A 25,408-nucleotide genomic window follows, 5' to 3' on the forward strand; every position below is an offset into this window, starting at 1 on the left:
ATGTAGTGCAGAGGGCGGCCATTAGAGGGAACCCAAGAATTGGAGCTTAATCTGAGACGATTCTGACCGGCGTCGGGGTTGTATCCGGTGTGGCTTAGTGGATAAAGCATCAGCACGTAGAGCTGAAAACCCGGGTTCAAATCCCGGCGCCGGAGAGAATTTTTCTCCGTTCCATTACTCTTTCATCGTAAAATTTGTTCTGTTAATTTAAATATTATTTTTGAATTTAAGATTAATAGTTTTCTTCGAAAAGCTTATGACATTAGTATTGGAAATAATTACCATATATACATAAATACTCAGTGCATATTTTTTTTTTACAGAATTTAGCGAAGAAAAACTGGAGTGCTCATTATTTGAAACACAAATTACTGCTGATTTTATTTTAATTTCCTCTCAACTACAATTTTTCCAACTTACTTACTTACTTACTGGCTTTTAAGGAACCCGGAGGTTCATTGCCGCCCTCACATAAGCCCGCCATTGGTCCCTATCCTGAGCAAGATTAATCCAGTCACTACCATCATATCCCACCTCCCTCAAATCCTTTTTAATATTATCTTCCCACCTACGTCTCGGCCTCCCAAAAGGTCTTTTTCCCTCTGGCCTCCCAACTAACACTTTATATGCATTTCTGGATTCGCCCATACGTGCTTCATGTCCTGCCCATCTCAAATGTCTGGATTTTATGTTTCTAATTATGTCGGGTGAAGTATACAATGCATGAAGCACTCCGTTGTGTAACTTTATCCATTCTCCTGTAACTTCATCCCTCTTAGCCCCAAATATTTTCCTAAGAACCTTATTCTCAAACACCCTTAATCTCTGTTCCTCTCTCAAAGTGAGAGTCCAAGTTTCACAACCATACAGAACAGCCAACTACACAAAATAATGTATTCAGTAGATGATTAAAATTCTTCGCACATGAGCTAATGAAAGATGAACACTAACAATGGTGGTATAATTGACATGATACAATGCCATATATACAGTAAAACTTCATTTACCTTCAACTGGGATGACTTTGAAACATGTTTAAAAAGAAAATGGCTATGGTAAAGTTTCGAAGTATGCTGAGAAATTTTCAAATGCAAGGTTAGGATCACTGACTCTACTAGTTTTAAATTATATACTTTGTTGCAGTGTAATATGTATTGATACATTACAAATCTATTGTTATTGTGAAAGGTGCATTAATGTTTAAAAAAATAGTATAGAAACTTTTGGAACTCCAGCTAATCTATACTAATAATAAATCTGTAGCCGAAATTTTTCTGGTAATTTTCGATTTTCCAAAAATAATTGGTCCTAACATATATAATTAACCACCCTGAAACCGAAAATAGCTTTTTTGACATTTTTGTTTGTATGTCTGTCTGTCTGTATGTTTGTTACCTTTTTACGCGATAATGGCTGAACGGATTTCAATGAAAATTGGAATATAAATTAAGTTCGTTGTAACTTAGATTTTAGCTATATGGCATTCAAAATACATTATTTAAAAGGGGGGTTATAAGGGGGCCTGAATTAAATAAATCGAAATATCTTGCTTATTATTGATTTTTGTGAAAAATGTTATATAACAAAAGTTTCTTTAAAAATAATTTGCGATAAGTTTTATTCCTTGAAAAATTTTGATAGGACTGATATTTAATGAGATAAATGAGTTTTAAAATTAAAATAACTGTCGTCTAAGGCCGTGTAATGAATTAAAAAACAAATGATTTCGTCTATAAGGGGCCTTGGACAGCAACAATCGAAAGCTATGAAAGATAGCCTACAGAGAATGTTTCTGTGTTTGTATGAAGTAATATTGGAAGCTAAATTAACCGATTTGTATAATTAATTATTATTTCACCATTGGAAAGTGTAGTTTCTCTAGCTGGACATAATGCTATAATGTTATTACAGTAACTTCTGATATAGTATAGTATAATATAATATAATATAATATAATATAATATAATATAATATAATATAATATAATATGTAATATTATATAATATAATTTAAGTTATTTGAAGGGTTCAGAACCATAGTGGGCCAAGCACCATTTACTGAATACATAGAAAACAAGGGTTAAAATTAAGTTATTACCATAATTCAATGGAAACCTATAACAAGTAAAATAAAATATACACATTAAATCTAAATGATGTCAATCTTCATTAAACTATGGTTGCATGTAATAAAAATTAAGAAACATGTTAAAGGAATTGTCATTGCACCAAATGAGTGTCTCTGGACCAAATTATCGCATTTTAATTATTTGGATGCAATTTAAATTAAGTAACATATTAAACGATTTATCCTTCTAACAAACACGAATGTTCCCTGGACCAAATGTCCTATTTTAATTATGTAATTACTTTATATTTATTTCTAACGGGTGCAGCGGAGCGCACGGGTACGGCTAGTAATAATAATAATAATAATAATAATAATAACAATAATAATAATAATAATAATAATAATAATAATAATTTATTTATTTAGAATATTAACGTGCAAAACAACAGCACAAGGCCAATAACAGTTTAGCACAAGATACAAAAAACAATACAAAAGAGAACAAATGGTGATTAGAATGAATGACAGAAAATGGCAGTGAAATGAAATACAATCAATATAAAAGTCAACATTAATCATTGGCCATATGCAACAAAATACCATATTGGTCCGAATATAAGCCGCACTTTTTATTCAAATTTCAAACTCGAAAAGTTGGGGTGCGGCTTATTTGCGCGGCCGATAAATTTAAACTTGAAATGTGGGCATGTTGCTACCGGTAATTTTATCATTTTGAAATGGAGCAACAATGCCACGTGCTCGTGTTTGAAATTGTCAGCAGTCATATGGTATATGACGCAACAATGTACCAGTCTTCATATTACAGTGATCGTACTCTTTTGTATGATAGGACAGATTAAAACAGTTTGTACGTAGCTACGGGTTCAGCCATGAGCGGAAACGTAGAAAGAAAAGCTTCAACAAGCTTGGGAATTCGGCGCAGTTATGACGCTAGTTTCAAACTTGCAGTTATTCGTCATGCTAGGAGTACGTCTAATAGAGAAGCCGGCAAAAAGTTTAGTGTGGATGAGTCTAATGTGCGGCGCTGGATCGCCTCAGAGGATAAACTGAAAAATGCCAACACAACCAGAAAATCTTTCAGAGGACCCAAGGCTGGGAAATACCCTGAACTAGAACATAGGGTCCTTTCCTTTGTACAAGACAAAAGGAAAGAAGGGATGCTTATCTCTCGACAAGTAATCCAGGTAAAATCGTTGGAAATAGCGAAGACCCTAAACATTCCACAGACAGAATTCCATGGAAGTATAGGTTGGTGCCGCAGGTTTATGCGTAGAAGTGGTCTTGTTCTCCGACGAAGCACTTCATTAGCACAGAGACTGCCAGAGGATTTTACTGAGAAACTCATTAACTTCACGTCATTGAATTGCGTCAGCGCCACTCTTACCCATTACACCAGATCGGCAATGCCGACAAGACGCCCGTATTTTGGGACATGCCGAGCAATATGACAGTTGACAATAAAGGGGCGAAAAGCATATCATTGAGAACAACTGGAAATGAAAAACAAAGAATCACTGTGATGCTGGCGGTTACAGCAGATGGAGGAAAACTACCTCTGTACGTTATTCTGAAGCGTAAAACTATGCCCAAGGAGAATTTACCTAAGGGATTAGTGATTCATTGCCAAGAGAAAGGATGGCTGACAACCGAACTAATGGTGGACTGGCTAGCTACGGTTTGGAATCGCAGACCAGGTGCGCTGCTCTGTAAGAGGGCTATGTTAGTATTGGATGCCTTTGAAGGTCACCTCACACCCGAAGTAAAGAAGAAAATTACTGCATTGAAGACAGACCTAGTCATCATACCTGGAGGTATGACATCAAAATTGCAGGTGCTTGATGTCGTCGTGAACAAGCCTTTTAAAGACCATCTCCGAAAACAGTATTCGGATTGGCTTCTAGAAGGGGGTCATGCATTCACTCCATCTGGGAAGATCAAGAAGCCATCTGTCAGCCTTATGTGTGAGTGGATTCTCTTCATGGCACATGATATCACCAGATTCAATCATCAAAGGCTTCAAGAAATGCTGCGTGTCTAATGCTCTGGATGGCAGTGAGGACGACGTACTTTGGGCGGAGAGTGATGAACAAAGTGACAGTGATAAAACAAATACCGGTACTGGTAGTAGTGAAGTCAGCAGTGACATTGGAGAAGAAGGTGATTAGTTGTACCGGTATTTTTGGTGATTTATCCACGTAATACCGTAATTGAAGAAAAAGTGTTTAAATAGTGTAAACAGTTTTGTAACTGGATAATGTGACAGGTAAATTTCACTGCACTCAATTTTCCTTTTTTTCTCATTCTGCACTCAATTTTTCTTTTTCTTTTTTCTCATTTTCCCCTAAAATTAAGGGTGCGGCTTATACTTGGGTGCGGCTTACACTCGGGCCAATATGGTAAATAGCAATATCTAACAAATAATAAATGATATTAAAAATTAAATGACAAGTAAGGATACGAGCATATCACGCATAAGTAAAATCAAATCAGATCTTGCAAATTGGCACTTTTAATACACCTGGCTACTGGAGAAAGGGATTTAAATAATTTAGTGAAGAAAATTCTTTGACCACGAAAACCTTTCACGGGAATTCTAAGATAGGTGTTACATATAAAAGAATCGCAATCAATGACACCATTAATAGCATTACTAAAGGAAGTGTAATCAATAACCTGATGTCTCGAATACAGACTGGTACAGTTAAAATATTTACTAGACAGTTCATAATTTAAAGAAGAGGAGTAGGGTACGAATCTGAATGCACAAAGCAAAATTAATTTTCTTTGGATATTTTCTAGTTTAGCCGAATCAGTAGAAGTAACAGAGTTCCACGCAACAGATGCATATTCTAATTTAGACCTTATTAAAGCATAATATAATGTAAGTAGTGTATCAGGAGAGGAAAAGGAATAATTAATAGACCTAATAAGACCAAGCATTCTTAGTGAATGATTAAATAAATGATCAACATGGTCATGAAAGTACAATAATAATAACAACAATAATAATAATAATAATAATAATAATAATAATAATAATAATAATAATAACAAAAACAACAATAATAATAATAATAATAATAATAATAATAATAATAATAATAATAATAATACTCTTTAAAAGTTATTACTTTTTAACACTCCTTTCTGATCATTTTCACTTAAATTACCACATGTTTCGAAAGAAATTGGACCATTTATTGATTTTTATTTTATGTGGGCTCATTTTGATTCCATTGCTGGGGTGGCTTTGATTCAACTGCAGGTAATTAATTTTCATGTTGTATTTGTTTCTTAAGTGACAGAATTGGACGTCTCATGCATAGTTCTGCTTGTTACGATGTTATTAGTTTGTTTTAAGTTAATAAAGTGAATTCTAGTGATAAGATGTATCATACACATATGCACCAAAGCCAGGTTCTCGTAATTATGGAAACTATAGTAAGTTAATGATGATCTGGAGGATGCTATTAAAAAATAAGTGAAAATAAATAATCTATCAAACAAGCATTTAAAAGATACAAAATACCATATGGCACACTCCATAACAAATTTCATGGCACCCATATTCGTAAGCCAGGAGGCCAAACAGTACTATCTGGACAGAAGAAAAGTGTCTAGTCAGGGTAATAAAATTGTTAGTGTGGCGACTGGGGTTTCCCTTTGTCGATGGCTGATGTACAGAGGTTCACAAAATCTTACCTAGATAAAAAGGGAGTAAATATATCAAAATTCAGTTACAATGGCACTGACTGAACCTGAGGCTTCATCAAACACCACAAGACTCTGATTGCTCAAAGAATTTCACAGAATATTTCGCATGCTAGGGCAAATGTCTCCGAAGATTCTATAAGGGAATATTTCACCAAACTGATGCAAACACTTGAAAATGTGCCACAACACATATTTTTAACTACGGTGAGAGTAACTTAAATGATGATTCTGGAAAGAAGTTAACTCTACAGGAGAGAAATAAAGTACCCAGAAAAAGTGATGAACCACAGGACATCTTCAACCACCATCATGGTATGTGGTTCATTTTGCCAGAACCAAAAGCTGAACAAAATGGTGATAGATTTAGATACACATTTGAAAAGAAAATTGACGTGAGAGAAAATTAAACTTCAATCTAAGACTTGGCAGCCTAGACTGAATTTCAAGTGTTAAAATGTATGTTATTGTTAAGGTTCAGAGTGCTACTTCTCCATAAAACAAATTCTGTTTACATAAACTTGTTTATAATCACATACAAACGGCTATCGGAGTCACCCCACAGATCTAATAAGTTTAACATACTATAGTATGAGAATGGCTTGGCAGATTTTACTGTGGGGCGAGAGTGATATATGTTATTGTTGTTGTTTTCTAATGCTAGGCGTTTGACAATAAAGTCATTTGACCTCTTGCACTCCAATATTTTTCAAAGATATTATCATGGTCAGCCACTGAAGCACAGATTTTGAGGTGTTCTGAATCCATTTCTTGGTTTGAGTTGCACAATGGGCAGTTAGGGGACTGATATATTCCAATTCTATGCAGGTGTTTGGCCAAACAATCACGGCCTGTTGCCAATCTAAATGCAGCTACAGACGATTTTCGTGGTAAATCGGGAATTAACTGTAGATTATGATGCAGAGAGTTCCATTTTTTCCCTTGAGATTGTGTTATCAAATTTTGTTTGTTGAAGTCTAAGTATGTAGATTTAATAAATCTTTTCACAGAGTAATACGTAAATTTAGTAACAGGTCTGTAAGTAGCAGTGCTGCCCTTCTTTGCTAAAACATCCGCATTCTCGTTTCCCAGGATTCCCATTGTTAAGATGTAGCCGGCTTTGAAATTCCTGGAAATTCGAAGCTGCCCATTCTTGTCTCCGCACATGCTAGCTTCAGTAAATCAGTTCTGCACCAGTGGGAGAATCAATTCAGAGAGGAGAGAGAAGTATGTATGTGCAAAGGGAAGAAATGGAACATTTTAAACAATGAAGATCCAGCATCAAAGCTGTGACCACACTGAACACAACTACCGTAACACCCTTCCAAACTGAAAATATTTTGACAGTAGACAACCTGATATGACGAGAAGGTTGCTGATTGGTTTTTGACTTCTGATGAGTGGAAGAAAGAGAAAGTGTGTTTGTAACTGACTTTTTTTTTTTTTTTTGTAAAATAATGACATGTTATTAATTATTTATTATTGCTATTTCAGATGTAATTAAATACCATTTCAGATATACGTTTTTCTCATTTACATGTTTTTTTTTTTCAGACCCTCCATAAAACATATAAATGAAGTTTTACTGTATATGCCAGGCCTCATATAGCAAACTCAATCACTTGTGTTTGTGCACCTCGATTTTTATATCAGATATGAAGAAAAACAGTCTAATTCGTTGAAAGATACAAGAAGCATAGTCCCGTATTAGAGGAAAGGGGGGAAAGCCCAACACTGATGTCTAGCAGGTTAAGGTCAACACTTTCATATGTAACTACTATAGGATCATAACTACTAACAGTAGCAATTTTTAAATTTTACCTTTCGAACTTCGAAACTAATGATGTTAGGAACATGATTATGTATTCTGTGGAATACTAACTTTTAATGCGAAAACTAATAATTGTTATGTTTTAATTAGACATTTTTATTCAAAACACTCCCTGTCTCATTAAATTGTTTCAACCACTGCTAATAGTCAAACACATGACGAAACTTTCACAGAACCTTAACAAATGAATTGGTTAAAAATGGTTACGTTCTAATTAAACATTTCCATTCAAAACCCTCCCTGTCTCTTTAAATTATTTCATCCACTGATTAATAGTCATACATATGACGAAAGTTTCACAGAACAATAACAACTGATTTGGTTTGGTTTCAACGAACCAAATGATGCATTGTGGTTTTGTTGCACATTTGTCGTGGTACTATTAGACCTACCTCTCAGTTGCAATGCTAATTTTTTAATGATGGTCATATGGGCAGACTAGTTCATGATGTATTGCTTTCTCCTTATCACCGTACAATCTTACTGAATATCTTCGAAGAAATAACAGAATGCTAAAATCTCACTTCATGGGATTAATATTAAGTCTTAAAATCAGGGAGTTCTTTTGTGTACACTCTGTATAAGTAAATGGATATTGTATAAACATTACCATTCCTAGTCAAAAATATAGGTCACAAATTGAACTAACCTGATGAATTTCTTCGTTTTGTACGTTTCCTTCTTCGTATTGGCAAAAAGGAATTTATTACATCTCTTGTAAGAGCTTCATGTGCAGATGGTACTGTATTTATATCTTCAGGTTTCTGTAAAATATAAACAATTATTCCTCACCATTATTATTTATTCTTTTATCATTTTCACTATACTTAATTTTTAAGCACTTATATTTTGATACAAAAGAAATGGTAACCAGCGTTTTCGAACTTAGTTCAATCTTGAGACAGATATAAATTTTGGAACGTAATACACTGAAATCATGACCCATGTCCAGTGCAGATACTGGACCACTACAGGCAAATTTTCTATCACAACACAGTATAAATATGATGTCAATGTCTAAGAACAAGATCTTTCAGAAGGATACAGCTTGTAGACATACAGAAATGCTACTTAAATCTAAAACTATTAGGAACTTAAACTTCAAAGTTAATAAATTCCTCAAAGTTATCTTTGAGTGGCGACAGATAAAAAAAATTTCATTTTAGTGCCAACATAACTTAGGAAATGCTCACTACTGGATAAGGAAAATAAATTCAGTAAGATTTATAACAAATCAATAAAAATGCACATTAATGGACAAATTATGTTACTTGGTTGGTACACTGGATACTAAATTAGCTCTTCGATCATATGTTGACTACCTCGCCAACAAAACTTGCTGTCTTTTAATCAACCTATCTATGGTATGAAGACGTACTTGGAGACTTAACTATTCTATAATGAAAACTATATATCGTGGGGCTGTTGAGTTCCCTTCTTCTATTAATGCCTTCCAATATATACTACAAAGGAAGTAAACCCAGAATAAATTGCAATAGGCACAATACAACAAAGCTTTCTTCTATAAATGACAAAAAGGTGTCATACAACCTACACACACTGCTCATATTATTGCTCGAATAGACATTTATTTTCAACTAGCATTTTACTGATTAAATTTCCAATTTCTTTACTGTGTTAATATTTAGGATTTACCTTGCGTGACTAGTTTCAAAGTCTTGTGCTTCAGTGTCCAATGCCTAGGAAAACTGTTTATTGAGAAAAGACATAACTCTATCTATGCAGAATGGCTACCGTTTTAGGGACACACCAACTCAAGATATCGAAATGGAATGTGCATTTGTAGTGTACAACAATATCTCGATAATTCATTCAGTTTTGTTTAAATTCTCTATATATTCATTTCATTTAGTGTTCTGCCCAAAGGCAGGTCTTTCACTGCAAACCCAGCTTTCTCCAGTCATTCCTATTTTCCGCCTTCCTCTTTGTTTCCTCATATGATCCATATAGTTCACACCTGTGGAGCAATGGTTAGTGCGTCTGGCCGTGAAACCAGGTGACCGGGTTCGATTTCCAGTCGGGGCAAGTTACCTGGTTGAGGTTTTTTCCGGGGTTTTCCCTCAACCCAATATGAGCAAATGCTGAGTAACTTTTGGTGCTGGACCCCGGACTCATTTCACTGGCATTATCACCTTCATCTCATTCAGACGCTAAATAATCTCAGATGCTGATAAAGCGTCGTAAAATAACCTAATAAAATAAAATAAAATGATCCATATATCTTAATGTCGTCTATCATCTGATATCTTCTTCTACCCTGAACTCTTCTCCTGTTCACCATTCCTTCCAGTGCATCCTTCAGTAGACAGTTTCTTCTCAGCTAGTGACCCAACCAATTCCTTTTCCTCTATACAATGTTCAATATTTTAAGTTGAATTGTAGGTAATATGCAAAGCTACAAGATGGTGGACACAATGAAAGTAGTGCTTGTTTACGGAGTGATTTTCAATCAGCCTTGCAAGTTGTTCAAATTAAGTATAAATCTGTCTTGCATCTGACATTAGGCAACTAATTAATTAATAAAAGTTCAAATCACATTTGACAATTCTGGATTCAAGGACACGTTGAAAATAATGTGAATTAGCAAAGTTGGCTGCTAATTCAAATATTTCTTATGCATTGTCTTCTCTTATGCGGAGACTGAGAAAATAGGAAAGATTGGAGAAAGCTAGGTTTGCAGTGAAAGACCTGTCCTTACGCAGAATACTATGAATGAATGTCCTCTCTCATTTCTTAAGAACCGAATAAGAGATTGTTACTGATAAATAGGATCAACAACAGCAGAAAGGTAATAATAAACATACTTACTTTTCCGATAGTTCAAGAGATAATCTCTTGCAAATATAAATAATTTCATACCCACCCAGATTTTAACAGGAGAGTAAATTTGCTAAATAGGCTATGTTGGTATTTAATACTTATTTACAACTTACTTACAAATGGCTTTTAAGGAACCCGCATGTTCACTGCCGCCCTCACATAAGCCCACCATCGGTCCCTATCCTGTGTAAGATTAATCCAGTCTCTATCATCATATTCCACCTTCCTCAAATCCATTTTAATATTATACTCCCATCTACATCTCGGCCTCCCCAAAGGTCTTTTTCCCGCTGGTCTCCCAACTAACACTCTATATGCATTTCTGGCACAGTTGACTTGAAATATAAACGTCAACGTATATGCCCAACTTGGAGTCAGGCCACAAAAGGGCAACACTGTAGGAGGAGAGTTCAGTCCAGTGCTGTGGATTGAATTCGGCGTAGCTCAGTGGTCAGAGAGCTTGGTACGTAGAACCAAGGACCCGGGTTTGATCCCCGGTGCCAGAGCGAATTTTTCTCCTTAAATATTAATTGTTACTATAACAGATATTATTCTGTTGGACCAATTAATAACATCTTTAGTAAATTCGTCTAATTAGCAGTGCATGATTCTGTACAGATTGCTGTGCACTTTACTGCGGAATCCTGGCCATTAGTCACTCAGCTGAGTGCGCTCCTTGTGTAATGGCAGTTGACTTGAAATATAAACGTCAATGTATATGCCCAACTTGGAGTCAGGCCACAAAAGAGAAACATTGTAGGAGGAGAGTTCGGTCCGGTGCTGTGGACTGAATTCAGTGTAGAGCTCAGTGGTCAGAACGCTTAGAACCAAGGACCTGGGTTCGATCTCCGGCACCGGAGCGAATTTTTCTCCTCAAATATTAATTAACCTTTACAAAATGTTCACTCAAGTAGTCAAGTGGTACGTGAATGTCAATAAATTTCAAAAGTGCATCATTTCCTTGTGATGAAGGTAATGAAAGTGGATTTATATGATAAAAATTGAGACATAATTCTGCGGGTAAAAATTAATTTCTTTGAAACAATAATTGAATATCCCTCTCCCCACCAGATAAAGTGTCAAAGGCTCACTGTTTCAAAATAGAGTTAGATCCTTATTATAGGTGGGTATTCAATTTTTCCTTTGATACGAATTATGTCCCATCATTTTATTTGCCTCTTGTTCTATGCAATACATAAGATCACTAAAACAATTTTCTTACCTGTGAAGGAATAAATCGCCTTTGTATGTCATTAAAAAAATATTCATTATTTACTAAAAAAAAATTTGTATTTCATGTGCATAGTTACTAGATAAATTGACACTAGATAGTGAATATGAACAAATTCCATCCAATAGTGTAAGAGAAATAAATGTAAACAAACAGCATGTTCAAACCACTTTTTCAACACCAGGGATAATGAAAATGTACAGTACATTTCTGTAAATCTCTCGAAATCGATTTCTCGTTATACAGAGCTATTATTATCTTAGGTCCCAGAAAACAGCAGCCGGCCGGCTGGCCAGCCGCGCCCTGCGTGGTTTCTGCTGAGCGCATAATAATTTCTCTAGCGCTTCTCCAATATATAACAGTAAATGTTCAATAATTTGGACTTACCATGCTCACAATCGTTGCTGAAAATGGCCCCCATTTGCCGTCCCACACAACTGACATCTTCTGACAAACGAGTGAACAATATTCTGAAGTTCCACATCACTGATAACTTAGATTTCTTCTCGAATATAGTCTTTTAGTTCATCTATAGAATGAGGATTTTTCCTATAAATCCTACCTTTTAGTGTTTCCCATAAATAAAAGTCTTTGTGGAGACCACAAATTATTACTGACTAGTCTCGTACCGAAAAGATGCCTCAATTCCCTCATTGACATGGCAGCTGTATGAGCAGTGGCAGAATCTTGTTGGAAATAAACTGACAATCATTCCGCGTAAGAACACTATGTTTTCTGCTTGATTTTCGATTCTTCACTGAGCCTGTTTCTTTAAATCTTTTAGTGAGTTGTCCAATTGTTTTGGCTGGACCTCATATTATAATCAAAATTTATCATCACACCAACCTATGTAAATAATTATTTATTAACAATTATTTTTGTTCATTGAGGAGCCCAATCTAGACTGTCCTCAATTCAGTGTCATATATTGTATTTATATTTTTTAGAAATGATCTGTATAGCGCTAAATGCGCTAATCGATCAATAAATTGTTTAAAAAAAAATTGTTTTGGCAGAAGGCAGAATTGTTTGGAAACTTTATTCGAAATTTTCATCTTGTTTTCGCACACGACCTTCTGCCTTTTATGTATGCATTGTACATATATACCTGTTCACACAATGAGAATTTGTTGCTAGGCATTACCTAAATACACAATAATTACTAAACTTTATACACTAACATTGTACACTTGAAGAACTTAGAGTTTCATTATACGACTTCTAAGCACATTGAATGCCATATGGCTATTGGAGGTCGATTGTGTAGGAGAAACGGTTACCTCGCGACGGAAACCACGCAGGGTGTGGCCGGCCAGCCACTCTTTTCTGGGACCTATGATAATAATAGCTCTGTACTTCGTACAATAAGAAATTATAAAGTTAATCTCTGTTGTTTCAGCCAATCTGTGACTCCTATTCATAATACAGCAATGTGGCTGATACAGTTACTTATGCTTGCTATGACCCATTTGCCAGCAGAGAATAAATATTCTCTAGATGATCAGGAACAACTTGTAGGAATAGATATATCAGGGAAAGGATGATACAGAATATACAGAGTCAATGAAAAGATCAATTTTAAATAGTATGAGTTTTTTCTCCACTACTTTTGGATATTTTAACTACAATTATATTAATACATGCTTAATCTTATCTCGCAACTGATGGTTTCAGGAACCAGAAGAGATAATCAGTATATTATCACATTTCAACTTACCTCACCACTAATAGTTCCAGGTGCCAAGCCCTGTATATTAAGACAGTGAGCAGCCTGTAGAAGAGAAGGCAGCTGGTTTGGATCAACACTCACTTCACCACGATAAACAAACTCGAGCAGAGCCTCCAAGTCAGATGCAGTGACACCTGCCAGCATTACCACCGGATGTTGACATGGGGTACTCTGAACAATAAAAAATGGTTATCACATAAAATAAATTCTGAAATATGTAACATCCATACATTTATTATCGAGCACTAAATAATTACAAAATTGTAAGAAAAATACGTTAAAATCTCATGACAATGTTCAATGTCTACTACACTACTACTGTGCAGTCCAAATCTCCTGATGATTGGGGCATGTTTACTTGTATAGCAATAGCCAGTAGCAACAGTGCTGCATTGCCATGTACGGATATTCGTTGACGCCGCTTGTAAAAATAATAGGCTACTTCTTCGTGACAGGGTGTTTACATGTGATTGGGTTGAATGACATTTTTCTGAATATATAGAAACAATAACCTCATTTCTACGCCAAGTAGTTCGCATATTGTGCGTCTTAATCGCGTCCAGCTGGTTCATGATTTTTATGGTCTTCCAAGAGTGATGTTTAAACAGCTGCATGCCAATAAGAAAGCCTTTCGAAGCACCAAGGCTATTAACTGTAATAGTATCCATTCAGTGACATAAACATTAGATGAAAATAATTGCGTCTGGCCGCGAAACCAGGTGGCCCGGATTCGATTCCCGGTCGGGGCAAGTTACCTGGTTGAGGTTTTTTCCGGGGGTTTTCCTCAACCCAATATGAGCAAATGCTGGGTAATTTTTGGTGCTGGACCCCAGACTCATTTCACCGGCATTATCACCTTCATCTCATTCAGACGCTAAATAACCTAAGCTATTGATAAAGCATCGTAAAATAACCTACTAAAAAAAAAAATGAAAATAATTATGAAGTGAGAGCTGAAAATGCCAGCTCGATTTCTTTGTGTGTAGGTATTCGACGTACTTTGTGTCTGTCAGTGAAATAAATAATTCGTTTGTAATAAACATTTTCTGCATGTTCTTATCAGTTTATTACTTTATTTGTTTATTAGTAGTATGAAATTCCATTATGCCATTCAGCAAGGCCAGTTATTAGTGAAGGTAATAGATCCAGTGGATATAGTAGCAAAGTTCGGAAAATTATATTTAATGTCTACAATTTCTTCAGAAAATATTCGTCCGAAGAAAACCATAAAAATTTTTAATTTTCTAAGTGGCAAGAACTAACTGCCGAGTCGTGTTCAATAAATGTATCAACCATGTCACACGTATGCAAGAAGTGCAAAAAGCAGAAACACAGGATGCTAAGAAATTATGCGTCTTGCCTAGAAAACATATTAATATACCTACAAGCATGACGAATTTAAATGACTTCGAAAACACACCATTGGCTTTTCCCCTGGAATTGGAAACATCAATTTAAAGGTATGATTTCTTAACACATTATTTATTATTGTATGAATAAATTATTTATTATTGTATTACACTATTTTGTTATTGAGAACAGATCCTGTTTTCAGCAATGGTCGCCCATCCCTCCCACCAGACGAGTTCGGTGGAGCATGCATCACTCGCTCTGTAGGTTTGACAACGTTATGCTTGCACGTTATTGGCTCTTGCAAATGTCAGGAGATTTGGACTCCACTGTAGCACCACTATTTTAGGCATTGCCTCCTACAACATCACTACTCTTATCTCCTCCTACTCATCCTCCTCACCTTCAGTCCCCGTTGAAAATTTGCTTTTATCAATTGCAGCTAATACTGTCACTGCTATTCAACACCACAATCAATCAATAAATGTGTACAGCTTACTTTCTTATAGTTTGTCTTTCTGTCAAATAAGATGCAGTCTTGGAATTGGTTTTAAATTTGTGAGACATTTCTTAAACAATCCTCGTGGAGAGTGAACTTTAGAAGATGGTATCAGAAATCCATGACCATTTGAATGACAATATTTGAATGGTTTTCAGTGATAAATCATGATTTTATCTCAGTGGTCATTTAAAATCCAAAATAACAGTTGCTAGAGTACAAAATTTCAGAATGAGATATTGGAAAAATCAGTGTATGGTGTGCAGTGCTCACAGTATTACTAAATCCATATGAAGAGTCCACTGCAAAACGGGGGAATGTCGAATTTACTTCATTTTGCAGGAAATGAAATTTAAACTTTGACATTCCCCCTTTTTGTGTTGTATACCAATTCGTCAACACGATGTAGATCTGGAACTATCATCTTTCTTGCAGTGCAGTAAAGTGTATTGTATTCTATTCTTTTGATCTATAGTACTGAACTCTTCATATATTTTGAAAAAACATAAACCCAGAAAAAAATGTTACCTCAGCATTATTTCTTTTTACCGAATTGACTGAGAAAGTTTAAATGTAAATTATGAATTAATTCCAGAAATACCATACCTGCAATTGTACTCAATTTAAAGATTACACTTTTATGAACTTGTGACACATAAATCCACACCTTTTACACCAATTTTGAGTCAATGGTCGTCATAAGTAAAACATCTACAATTTTGTCAAATTTTTCGTTTAACTGTCACATGCAATAATATCAATTCATCTCCAATAAATGGAGGAAAGAAAGAGCATATTCGGCGAAAATCTCATTGATGTATGGTGAGCACTGAGGTTACTGTTCTTAACAAACATCAATTCCATTCAGGCCTCCATGGAGATACTGCCACACACCATCATGGAACTTCTGCTGAATGGCATCCTTGCAGACAATGCGCACTCTGCATACAACTCTCTAGATCGTCTTCAGACTCCTTCCCTACTATCTTCAGATTTCGGGAAGAACGTGGACTTATCAAGGAACAACACACTACTCCACTACTGCATGGTCCATTGGGCTATGGACACAATTATGAGCAAACTGAAGACTTGGTGCTGTCTGGTCAGATCTGGTCCCATAGCAGGTCGTCAAATAGTCCTCTTGCTCACATTAACACCCCACACATGCTGTAATCGATTCCAAGCTTCAATTGCTGTGGTATGGCAATTTCTTAGAACTTGACTGACAAGAAATTGGTCATCTCGGGCTGAAGTCTTCCTTTCTCTGCCAGATTCAGGTCTTCTGGAGTAACTCTAAGTTTCTCAGAATCATTTCATAGCTTCTTGCACCATGGTGTATGGTGTGTCTATTTTTTTTTTATTGGGTTATTTTACGATGCTGTATCAACATCTAGGTTATTTAGCGTCTGTATGGAATGAAGGTGATAATGCCGGTGAAATGAGTCCGGGGTCCAGCACCGAAAATTACCCAGCATTTGCTCGTATTGGGTTGAGGGAAAACCCCGGAAAAAACCTCAACCAGGTAACTTGCCCCGACCGGGAATCGAACCCGGGCCACCTGGTTTCGCGGCCAGACGCGCTGACCGTTACTCCACAGGTGTGGACTGGTGTGTCTATGATAAGTGACATAAGAGAGGCTGCATCTGTCATTAATCAGGGCAACAACCATGGAGGATTGAGATCTTGAAATATAAAAGGTACTATCTGTCATTTTTTTCGAAATTGAGATGTTCATATTAAGTTAGTATATACTATGTACTATTTCAGGTCATATATCAATTGGAGCAAGTGCTATAAGACCTCTATACAGTTCAAATTATGACCAGTACATGGTACTGGACAATACTCCATAGGCCTTTGTAGTACCAGTTTTTCTCAAATAACTCTATTTATTATTTTTGGCACTTAGCTTTGATTGAGTGAGATTTGTAGAACTTCATTTTGATATGACTGGATGCATTTGATTGCACTTATTGCAGCTCCACCCTGACAGGACAAGCGTAAAGCAGCAGAGGTCATAACAGAGATGTGTAATGTAGCAAGCAATTTTGTAGCTTTAGAGATGATTTCTTGTTGAGAAATAGACACACGATAGTGAATCTTGCATAGGCCAGGTTCAGTGTTTAAGTTTGTTGTTGATATGATGTTTCCATAATAGGCAGTGATCTAATTGCATTCCGAGATATTTTACAGCTTCACTCTTTGGTTTCCACAGTATTATATTGGTTGCAGGATTTCTTCATGGAGGCTTAGCAGGAAGACACAATCATTTGTTGTAATTCAGTGCAATGCACCAATTTTCAAGCTAAGGGCATATGATATTTAATAGTTCTTGAAAATGATTTGAAGCTATGTTAATGTTATGATGGGTTACATAAATAGCTGTATCATCTGCATACATAGTAATTTGTTCAGTTGTGTCACAGGAATGTCCAAAGTATGTACAGTGAACAAAATCAGGTCTAAGATAGAGTCTTGAAGAATGCCAGCATTAATGGGTCTAACAGAGGAATGAGTACAACCCACTCTGAGAGCGTGCGATTTAACAAGAAAATAGTGATTATGTTATATAAGTAGTCTGGAACGCCGAACCTGTATAATTTTGTACCAAAAACCTTTATGTCAAATTCAATAAAATGCTTGAGTAAGTCAAAAATGCAACTATAATGTGTTCTTTCTTTTCAAAGCCCTGTGCAATTTTTTTCAGTGATACAAAATACTTGATGACTGGTAGAGTGATTTCGTCGAAAGCCAAACTGATATAGAGGTACTGTTGTCACGCCAGGAGAAGGCGGCTGAAGTACTTAGACGGGGCGGAGGGGTAAGAGTCGCGCATGCGCACCGCGCTGTTCACTGCAATATTCCTGTTTCACAAACATCTACTACACGTGTCTATGAGTCTTTGCGACTTTGTGAAAATAATAGTGGGGTTTTTACTGTAGTGTTTTATTAGTTTCAACAAGACAATTGTTTTCAGTATACCACAAATCTTGCTTTTCGTGTTAATAATGTTGATAATAATATAGTTAATAGAATTTATGTTATTGTATACTGTTATTTAGGTTTATAGCAGCTTTTTGTTTATTGTAAATGTGTCGACAAAGAGGAAACAAGGATTGACAATCTATAGCGAAGAAAGGAATATTATTAGAAGTACAAAATAATTCTGTGATGAAGAAAAAGAACAACAGTGCCTTTGCATTCCTCTTACGAAACCTACAGCAAAGGTAGAAAAGTACTCTAATCTATCCACAAGAACAATACAGCGTATAAGGAATGAAATGAAAGACTGCACAGAAGAAAGTGCATTGTCGACACCTAAGGGAGAAAAAAAATGTAAACGTCCAGACTACCGAAACAAAAATGTAGACGACTTCGACGGGAGATTGACAAAAAAGATATAATTGAGAATTTTTATTTGAAAAAGAAAGAGGGCCCCCGGCATAGCTCAGGAGGTAGCGTGTTTGCCTGCTGATCTGCAGTTGTGCTCGGGAGTGAGTTCGATTCCCGTTTGCGCTGACTACTTGGTTGGGTTTTTTCCGAGGTTTTCCCAAGCGGTAGGCGAATGTCAGGTAATCTATGGCGAATCCTTGGTTTCATTTCGCCAAATACCATCTCGCCATCATCAATTCAATCGACACTGAAGAAGCTAGTAGTTATTACATTGTCGTTAAATAACAAGTAAAAAAATAGTACCAAGCTGCAACAAACGTCTACCCTTTTACAAGAGGAAATTGATTTGAAATGAAAGACAACATTAAGACGAATACTGAAGAAAAAGGATTTCAGGTAGAAGAAGTGTGCAGCAAAAAAATTGAGGAAAACACTGTAAATTAGAATACGTGAAGATATCTACAGCAAATAAGAAAGCTTAGGAAAGTGGAAAAACCGATTTTGTATCTGGACGAAATGCGGATAGATAGGCCTACCAATTTAACGTTTCCCAAGTTCTGGCATGATAAAAATGTTACAGGAGTTTTGACTACCGTAAATGTGTCCAGAACACTCATTGTTGTTCATCAGGATGGGGGCGGTGGGGCTAATGGCTTTGTTGAGAGATTCGAATTAATATACACGGCTGGAACATAAACAGACGATTATCATGGACAGATCATACTCCAGAAATTTTGAAAAATGTGATAATGATAGTCATAGCGACAGCACCGAAGATGCGGAATCTTTTATGTCTGACTCCGTTCCTGTGTAGCCAAGTAAGTGGACGAAGTTTTCAGGTCAGAGTGTAGCGTAAAGTTCCCCCGTCCCACCTATCTACTCCCCGCGCCAACTCGTAGCGCGAAGACAGTAGGATAGAAGCTTGAAGTAGAAACTTATCCAAATGTTTCAGAAGAATCTTTTCAAAAACTTTGGGTATGGGTGACAAGAGACTTACGGGACAGTGACTTCTTGTATTTGAAGCAGGTTTCCCAGTTATATGCATCAATAATAAATATCAGTATATGTTTCCAATTATAAGGGAAATATTTCAGACAAAGTAGAGCTTTGAATACTGAGGCTAAAGTTGCTAGATCTTTATATGAGTTAAATACTTCAATACAAAGTTTGGGATGAGATTATATTTAGGAAATTTCTTTGTTGTAAGTTTCTCAATTACTGAGTGGATCTTATTTGGTGAGGTGAACTTTACAGGCAATGGTTCTGAAGGATAAATATCTTCATTAACTCTTGATTCTTGATTGGGTTTGGCATGAAAGAGGCAAAAAGTTTATATTTTTCATTGTCACATGCATATCGATAGCCATCTTGTTATAAAAGTGGGATTACATATGGCTCTTTTAATGCTCTCTTTGTCTCTTTCCAAAAGAAGGAGTCTTCTAGTGATGAAATAGATGGCTTTGATAAGATATGAATCACTGTTCTTCTCTGGTTAGCTGATTTAGATGATGATGATGCCATGATTCTCTATGTTTTTGCCAGACAACATGTTTGATGTTTTTCCTTTATAAACTGTTTCATTTTTGGAGAGATAGTTTCGTGATAAGATGGTGATGTCTTGACAGAATCATTGCTGCTCAAATAGAAGAGGTAAATTCTGCTGCATCAGCATCAGTAATTGTCTTCAAGTTCTTAATGGGATGCAAAACTTCACTTAGTTTTAGTTTAAAGTAGTTAATGTTTATGGGAGGCCCTACCTTTGATAAATCGAGTGGAAGAAAGGTGAAGCATAGGATTGTCCTCAAATGCATTATCAGAATAGAACAATGTTCAGAGTCCGATTCATGTACTACTAACATGTTGGAGGGGTTTCTAAACATATTTGTGCAGAGCAATGTGTAATATATCGAGTAATATGTTATGACAATAGTATGTGGGTTCAAGAGGTGCAACAACATTGGTAGAATTTTCCTCTGTAATAGATAGGAGACATCTTCCATTAAAGGTGGTTACACAACATCCCCAAATTTGATGTTTACTATTTAGGTCTCCTATTAGTATCGTTGGTGTTGTATCAGAGAAAAGATTAACAATATCTTGAGAATTCAAGCATACTTTTGGTGGTTTATATTGTGTGACCAAGGGATGAACAGTATGGGAAGGTGACTATTGTAGATTTGTCATCAGTTTGTGGTTAAATTATAGACATATCAAATTTCATGCATAATGTGCAAACTACCTGCAATTAGCTTACGGTTTCTGCTCTCCCACACTAACACGATAATCTGCACGATTTGGAGTACTGTATAACTTTCGTGCTTAATGTTATGGTATGTTTTCGTCCTATTAACAAGGATAGTACTTACTAAATTCTCATCTCCTGCATTTCACCTCCCGTAAGTTGGCAGGTCTGATATTACATATGCTCTGTGATTGTCAAGAATGATGTAAGACATTTAATGTAGTATTTTGCAATACAACTGAATGCTTTGTCACACTATATGCTGAAATTAAAGTAAATTGTGAAAGATAATGTGAAGATATCTTAAACCATTCAGTTCTGACAGAAGGATTGGGTGATGCTATTTATCATTTCTAATTATTTTCAGAAGTTTCTATAAATATTGTAACCAGAAACTGTAAACTTCTCTGGATGAATAAGGTGAGTCTCTGTAATACACACTAGAGGTATGTTGTATCGAGGGAGTAATTCACTTAGTTTTGATTCCATTAATTTGCATTACTGTTTAAAAATGTTTTATATAGATAATTGGTATTAATGTCCATTATTGAGAAGACTTGGGATAACTTGGAGAAAAGTTTTAATCTCTGGTAGGTATGATTTCAGGGAAGTTATCACTGACTGAAGTATGTTTCCAATAACATCTGTAGTAGTAGGAGTGATATGTACCTTGAACTGAAGTATTAGTAACATTAGTTTTAAAGGGTAAAAAGTGTAGCCAATAAGCTGTATATGGTGAGACAGAAAAAGAATTTGCTCTAAGATTAGGAAAGTTTTGTAAATTTAAGGTTGGTGATGTTGTTGAGAGGTTTGGCCGTGGAAGATTTGACTCAGATCATTTAACTCAAGATAATAACAATAACTTAGAATTTGCTGAGTTTACACATATTGGTTCGACTTCTCTACGTTTAGTTCATACAGGAAAATGATGATTTTGACACTTCACACAGTGTGGTGTAAGATGGAAAAAGTTTTTAGTGCGACCATAATTCTGAGATCTTGTATGCTGTGGAATATTATCAGGGTTTTAAGCAATATTCTACTCTGACTACAGCATGTTGAATTTTTTTCATATCAAAAATCTTCTTACCCTATTCAGTGTTTTCCAATTCCACTGGGCAAAGTGGCATTGGTTGTCTACCTCTATAGAAAAGCCTGGTAACTTTAACAACAGGCAAGCTACGAGATTTAAGGTTCGAGGTGGCATTTTCATCTGTTAGAGAGAATGAGTAACATTGCATGGGATGACTTTCAGTCTCTTGGTACATGGATTACGAAAAGTATGATAAGGGAGCTGAGATTCTTCTAAGGATTATTCACTTTGTAGAGAAATATTGACAGTATTCTGATTTTGGGAATAGTAGACATAAATTCTTGTGTTTATACTGAAGTCACGATATTCTTAAGAGGAAAAACTTATTGTGGAGAGTCATTAAAACAATTTACTATATATTTAGAATTTATTTTAGAAGCTCAAATTGTTTGTCTTTTACTTGATGTGAAAACGTTTGCATCAGAGTTAGAAAAATATTGTGGCACCCGTCTGGAGCATTCTGGTCGCGTCTGGTTGCGTTGGGAGTTGCGCACGCATCCAGCGAGAGGGAAGGGTGGAGAAACGAAACTTGAGCTTCGGTAGATGCTGAGCGCAGCGTGGAGTGAGGGGAAAGAACTGCGGTCCCGGTGCGAAGTGGAGAGAGCAGAAGTAAGGAAGCACCTGTGGGAGCGGATTGTTGTGGAGGTCTAGAGGCTTCGCGATGCAGAACATTCTAGACGATCGTGGTAAATAAATAACACCATGAGTTGCCAACGATAGTCAGTCAGCTGCGAGAAAGTTAGTTAGTTAGTCTTCAGTCAGCCTTCAAGTCTTGGAGCAAGGTGAACCTGAGTTCGAAGTGCAGTGAACATGAGTGAGTCCGTGACTGTGGCAGTATCCAGGCGAGTGCAACGTATCCGGAGGTCTTGGGTTCGACGTGCAGGGAACTGCGTCTGGAAAGCTTGGGTTCCAAGTGCAGGGAACTGTATCTGGAAGGCTTGGGCTCGAAGTGCAGTGAACTGTATCTGGAAGGCTTGGATTCGACGTACAGTGAACTTGAGTGAGTGAGCTAAAAGAACTAGTCAAGGTGAACAAACTGTGAACTGAGAACTGACAGTTCTGTTCTGCACATAGTTCTTTGTGAACATTAGTTGAAATTTGGAGTACATTGTTGTTCTTCTCAATAATACACGTGTAATGTCATTGTCGCTATGTGGAGTGCAATAACGACTACTGTGTTGCTGTGTTGAGTGGAATACACATTGTTGACGGATGTGTGGTTAAAGGTAGAAATAAAAGTCACATTGTTGTATAAAAGTTATAATATGTTTTCAGTTATTTCTTTACATTGCATTTTATGACGAACCTAGAGGTTGTCTCAAAGAACGCGATATAGAAGAATTACATGGAGGGCTTTGATTTGGGAGAGATAGTTGGCCTTGGTCTTATTGAATTGATTGCATATTATAAGGCTTGTTTCAGCACGGTTCAGAATCGATTCTGAACTGTCTGCTCATGCGCAGTAGCCCAATGTGTGTTCCAACAAGACTAGAACTGATTCCAATCCAATACTGAACTCCCAGTTCTCTGTTCCAATGTGCTTCAGAACTCGTTTGGAATGAATGAAATTGGTTCTTGATTAAGAGCAGAATTGGGAATTCTGGACTATTGATGCATGCGCAGATGGTTTATTCTGAAGTTATGGTTAAAATTCTTCGAGACTAGGCAGGTTAAAATAAAAAAATCATCGATCATGAGTGATTTGGAAGGTGATAGTGATATATTTTATGACGAATTAAGTTCGGAAGATGAATATAATTTTAATATGAGAAGACACTCCAAAGGACTTGAAGGAACAGTTCAAGAAACATTTCAACAACGTAAAATCCCGAACTAGTTCTGATAATGTACACAACTGGCACATGCGTTGAAAGAAGTTCGGTATTAGTTCAGAATGCATGCTGAATTGCTTGCTGGAACAAACCTATAGGCTATGCAACAATACCGTCTTATAATTTATGGCAAAAGACGAAACACTATCTGTCTTTCAGATAACCAAATTGTTCTTATTTAAGTTATTAAATATTATATTACTTGAGTAATACAAATGTTCCTAATATGATGAAACACTGAAAACTAACAGTTATAAATTCAAAATGGCACGTTACAGACTTTTAAACATGTGCATGTCTTTATTCCTACATAATGTGATCCCAGAGCAATCCTGTAAGAAATATTTATGGATCTAATTCACAGTGTCCTGCCGTGCATATTACAAAAGTACTAAAGATGGAGATAAAATAATGTTGGACTGAACAATGGCTGAATAGCAAAAATGGATCCCTAACCAAGAAACTGTAAATTTCCGAACTGAATTTTACAAACTCGACAAGAATAAATTATCATTAAATTTCATAATGACGCAGTTGTTATTGGGGCATGGGAAGTTACTTTCAGAGGTTTCAAATTATAACAGAGAAAGGACATCACATCAGTAGGCCTATATATGTGTGAAGACGCATTAAAAACTGTGGAACACCTTCTGTTTAGCTGCAAAATGTTTGAACACAGAAGATTTGCATTGATATCATACCTCTCAGAATGTAATATTGTTTAAACCTGTTCTCTGTCAGAATTATTATGCAAAGAATATTGCTATAAAGAGTTTATTAAATTTTTAAAGGCCTTCAATTAAAAATCACGTACATTTAGTTTTAAAAATCTTATCTTTTGAATAAATGCAAAATAAATCTGACAACTCTAACTTTATACATTCAAAAGTAATCCTCCTCTGAATATTTTCTTCACCATGGTCGTGATATTGTATCCCAGCTGCATGCTCAGCTAATTAGTCCCAACAATGATCTCAGTGTACTTATTGCCTGCAATGATACAGTTGCCTTCAAAATGACCAGAAAATTACTGGAAAATTTTAACAGACAATCTCTACAAACTGTAAATCCCTCTACTTAAATGGATAAGGTTAAAATTTGGCCACTCTGGGACAAGATAAAATAAGCGGGTGGAAATCAAATATAATTAATCATTGGTCGAGTCAATCATGTGGAGGAGATGAAATTACTTTGACTGAAAAATTCCATATCTATATTATACCATATTTGTAATACACATTCATAGACTGGAAACACAATAATGAATAAATGTGAACACAACTAACTTACTAATCAGGAACTAAATGAGACCAAATGGATAAGATTTAATTCACTTATTTATTTATGGCTTTTAAGGAACCTGGAGGTTCAATGCCGCCCTCACATAAGCTCACCATCGGTCCCTATCCGGTGCAAGATTAATAGTCTCTATCATCATATCTCATCTCCCTCAAATCCATTTTAATATTATCCTCCCATCTACGTCTCGGCCTCCCCAAAGGTCTTTTTCCCTCTGGTCTCCCAACTAACACTCTATAAGCATTTCTGGATTCATCCATATGTGC

General features: G+C 36.0%; 1 protein-coding gene across 3 annotated transcripts in view; it reads right to left on the minus strand.

Annotated features, from left to right (window-relative positions):
* Positions 1-25,408, minus strand: part of LOC138705815 (transcription activator GAGA-like) — a 334,341-nt gene that overhangs the window by 109,116 nt on the left and 199,817 nt on the right. For all 3 annotated transcript variants that reach the window (XM_069834475.1, XM_069834476.1, XM_069834477.1), the window contains exons 4-5: positions 13,423-13,605; positions 8,283-8,397 (exon numbers count right to left, since the gene is read on the minus strand). In XM_069834475.1, coding sequence (XP_069690576.1) covers positions 8,283-8,397; positions 13,423-13,605 — 298 coding nt within the window. The remainder of the gene's footprint in view (positions 1-8,282; positions 8,398-13,422; positions 13,606-25,408) is intronic.

The sequence above is a fragment of the Periplaneta americana genome, chromosome 9 (assembly GCF_040183065.1).
Source record: "Periplaneta americana isolate PAMFEO1 chromosome 9, P.americana_PAMFEO1_priV1, whole genome shotgun sequence".
NCBI lineage: Eukaryota > Metazoa > Arthropoda > Insecta > Blattodea > Blattidae > Periplaneta > Periplaneta americana.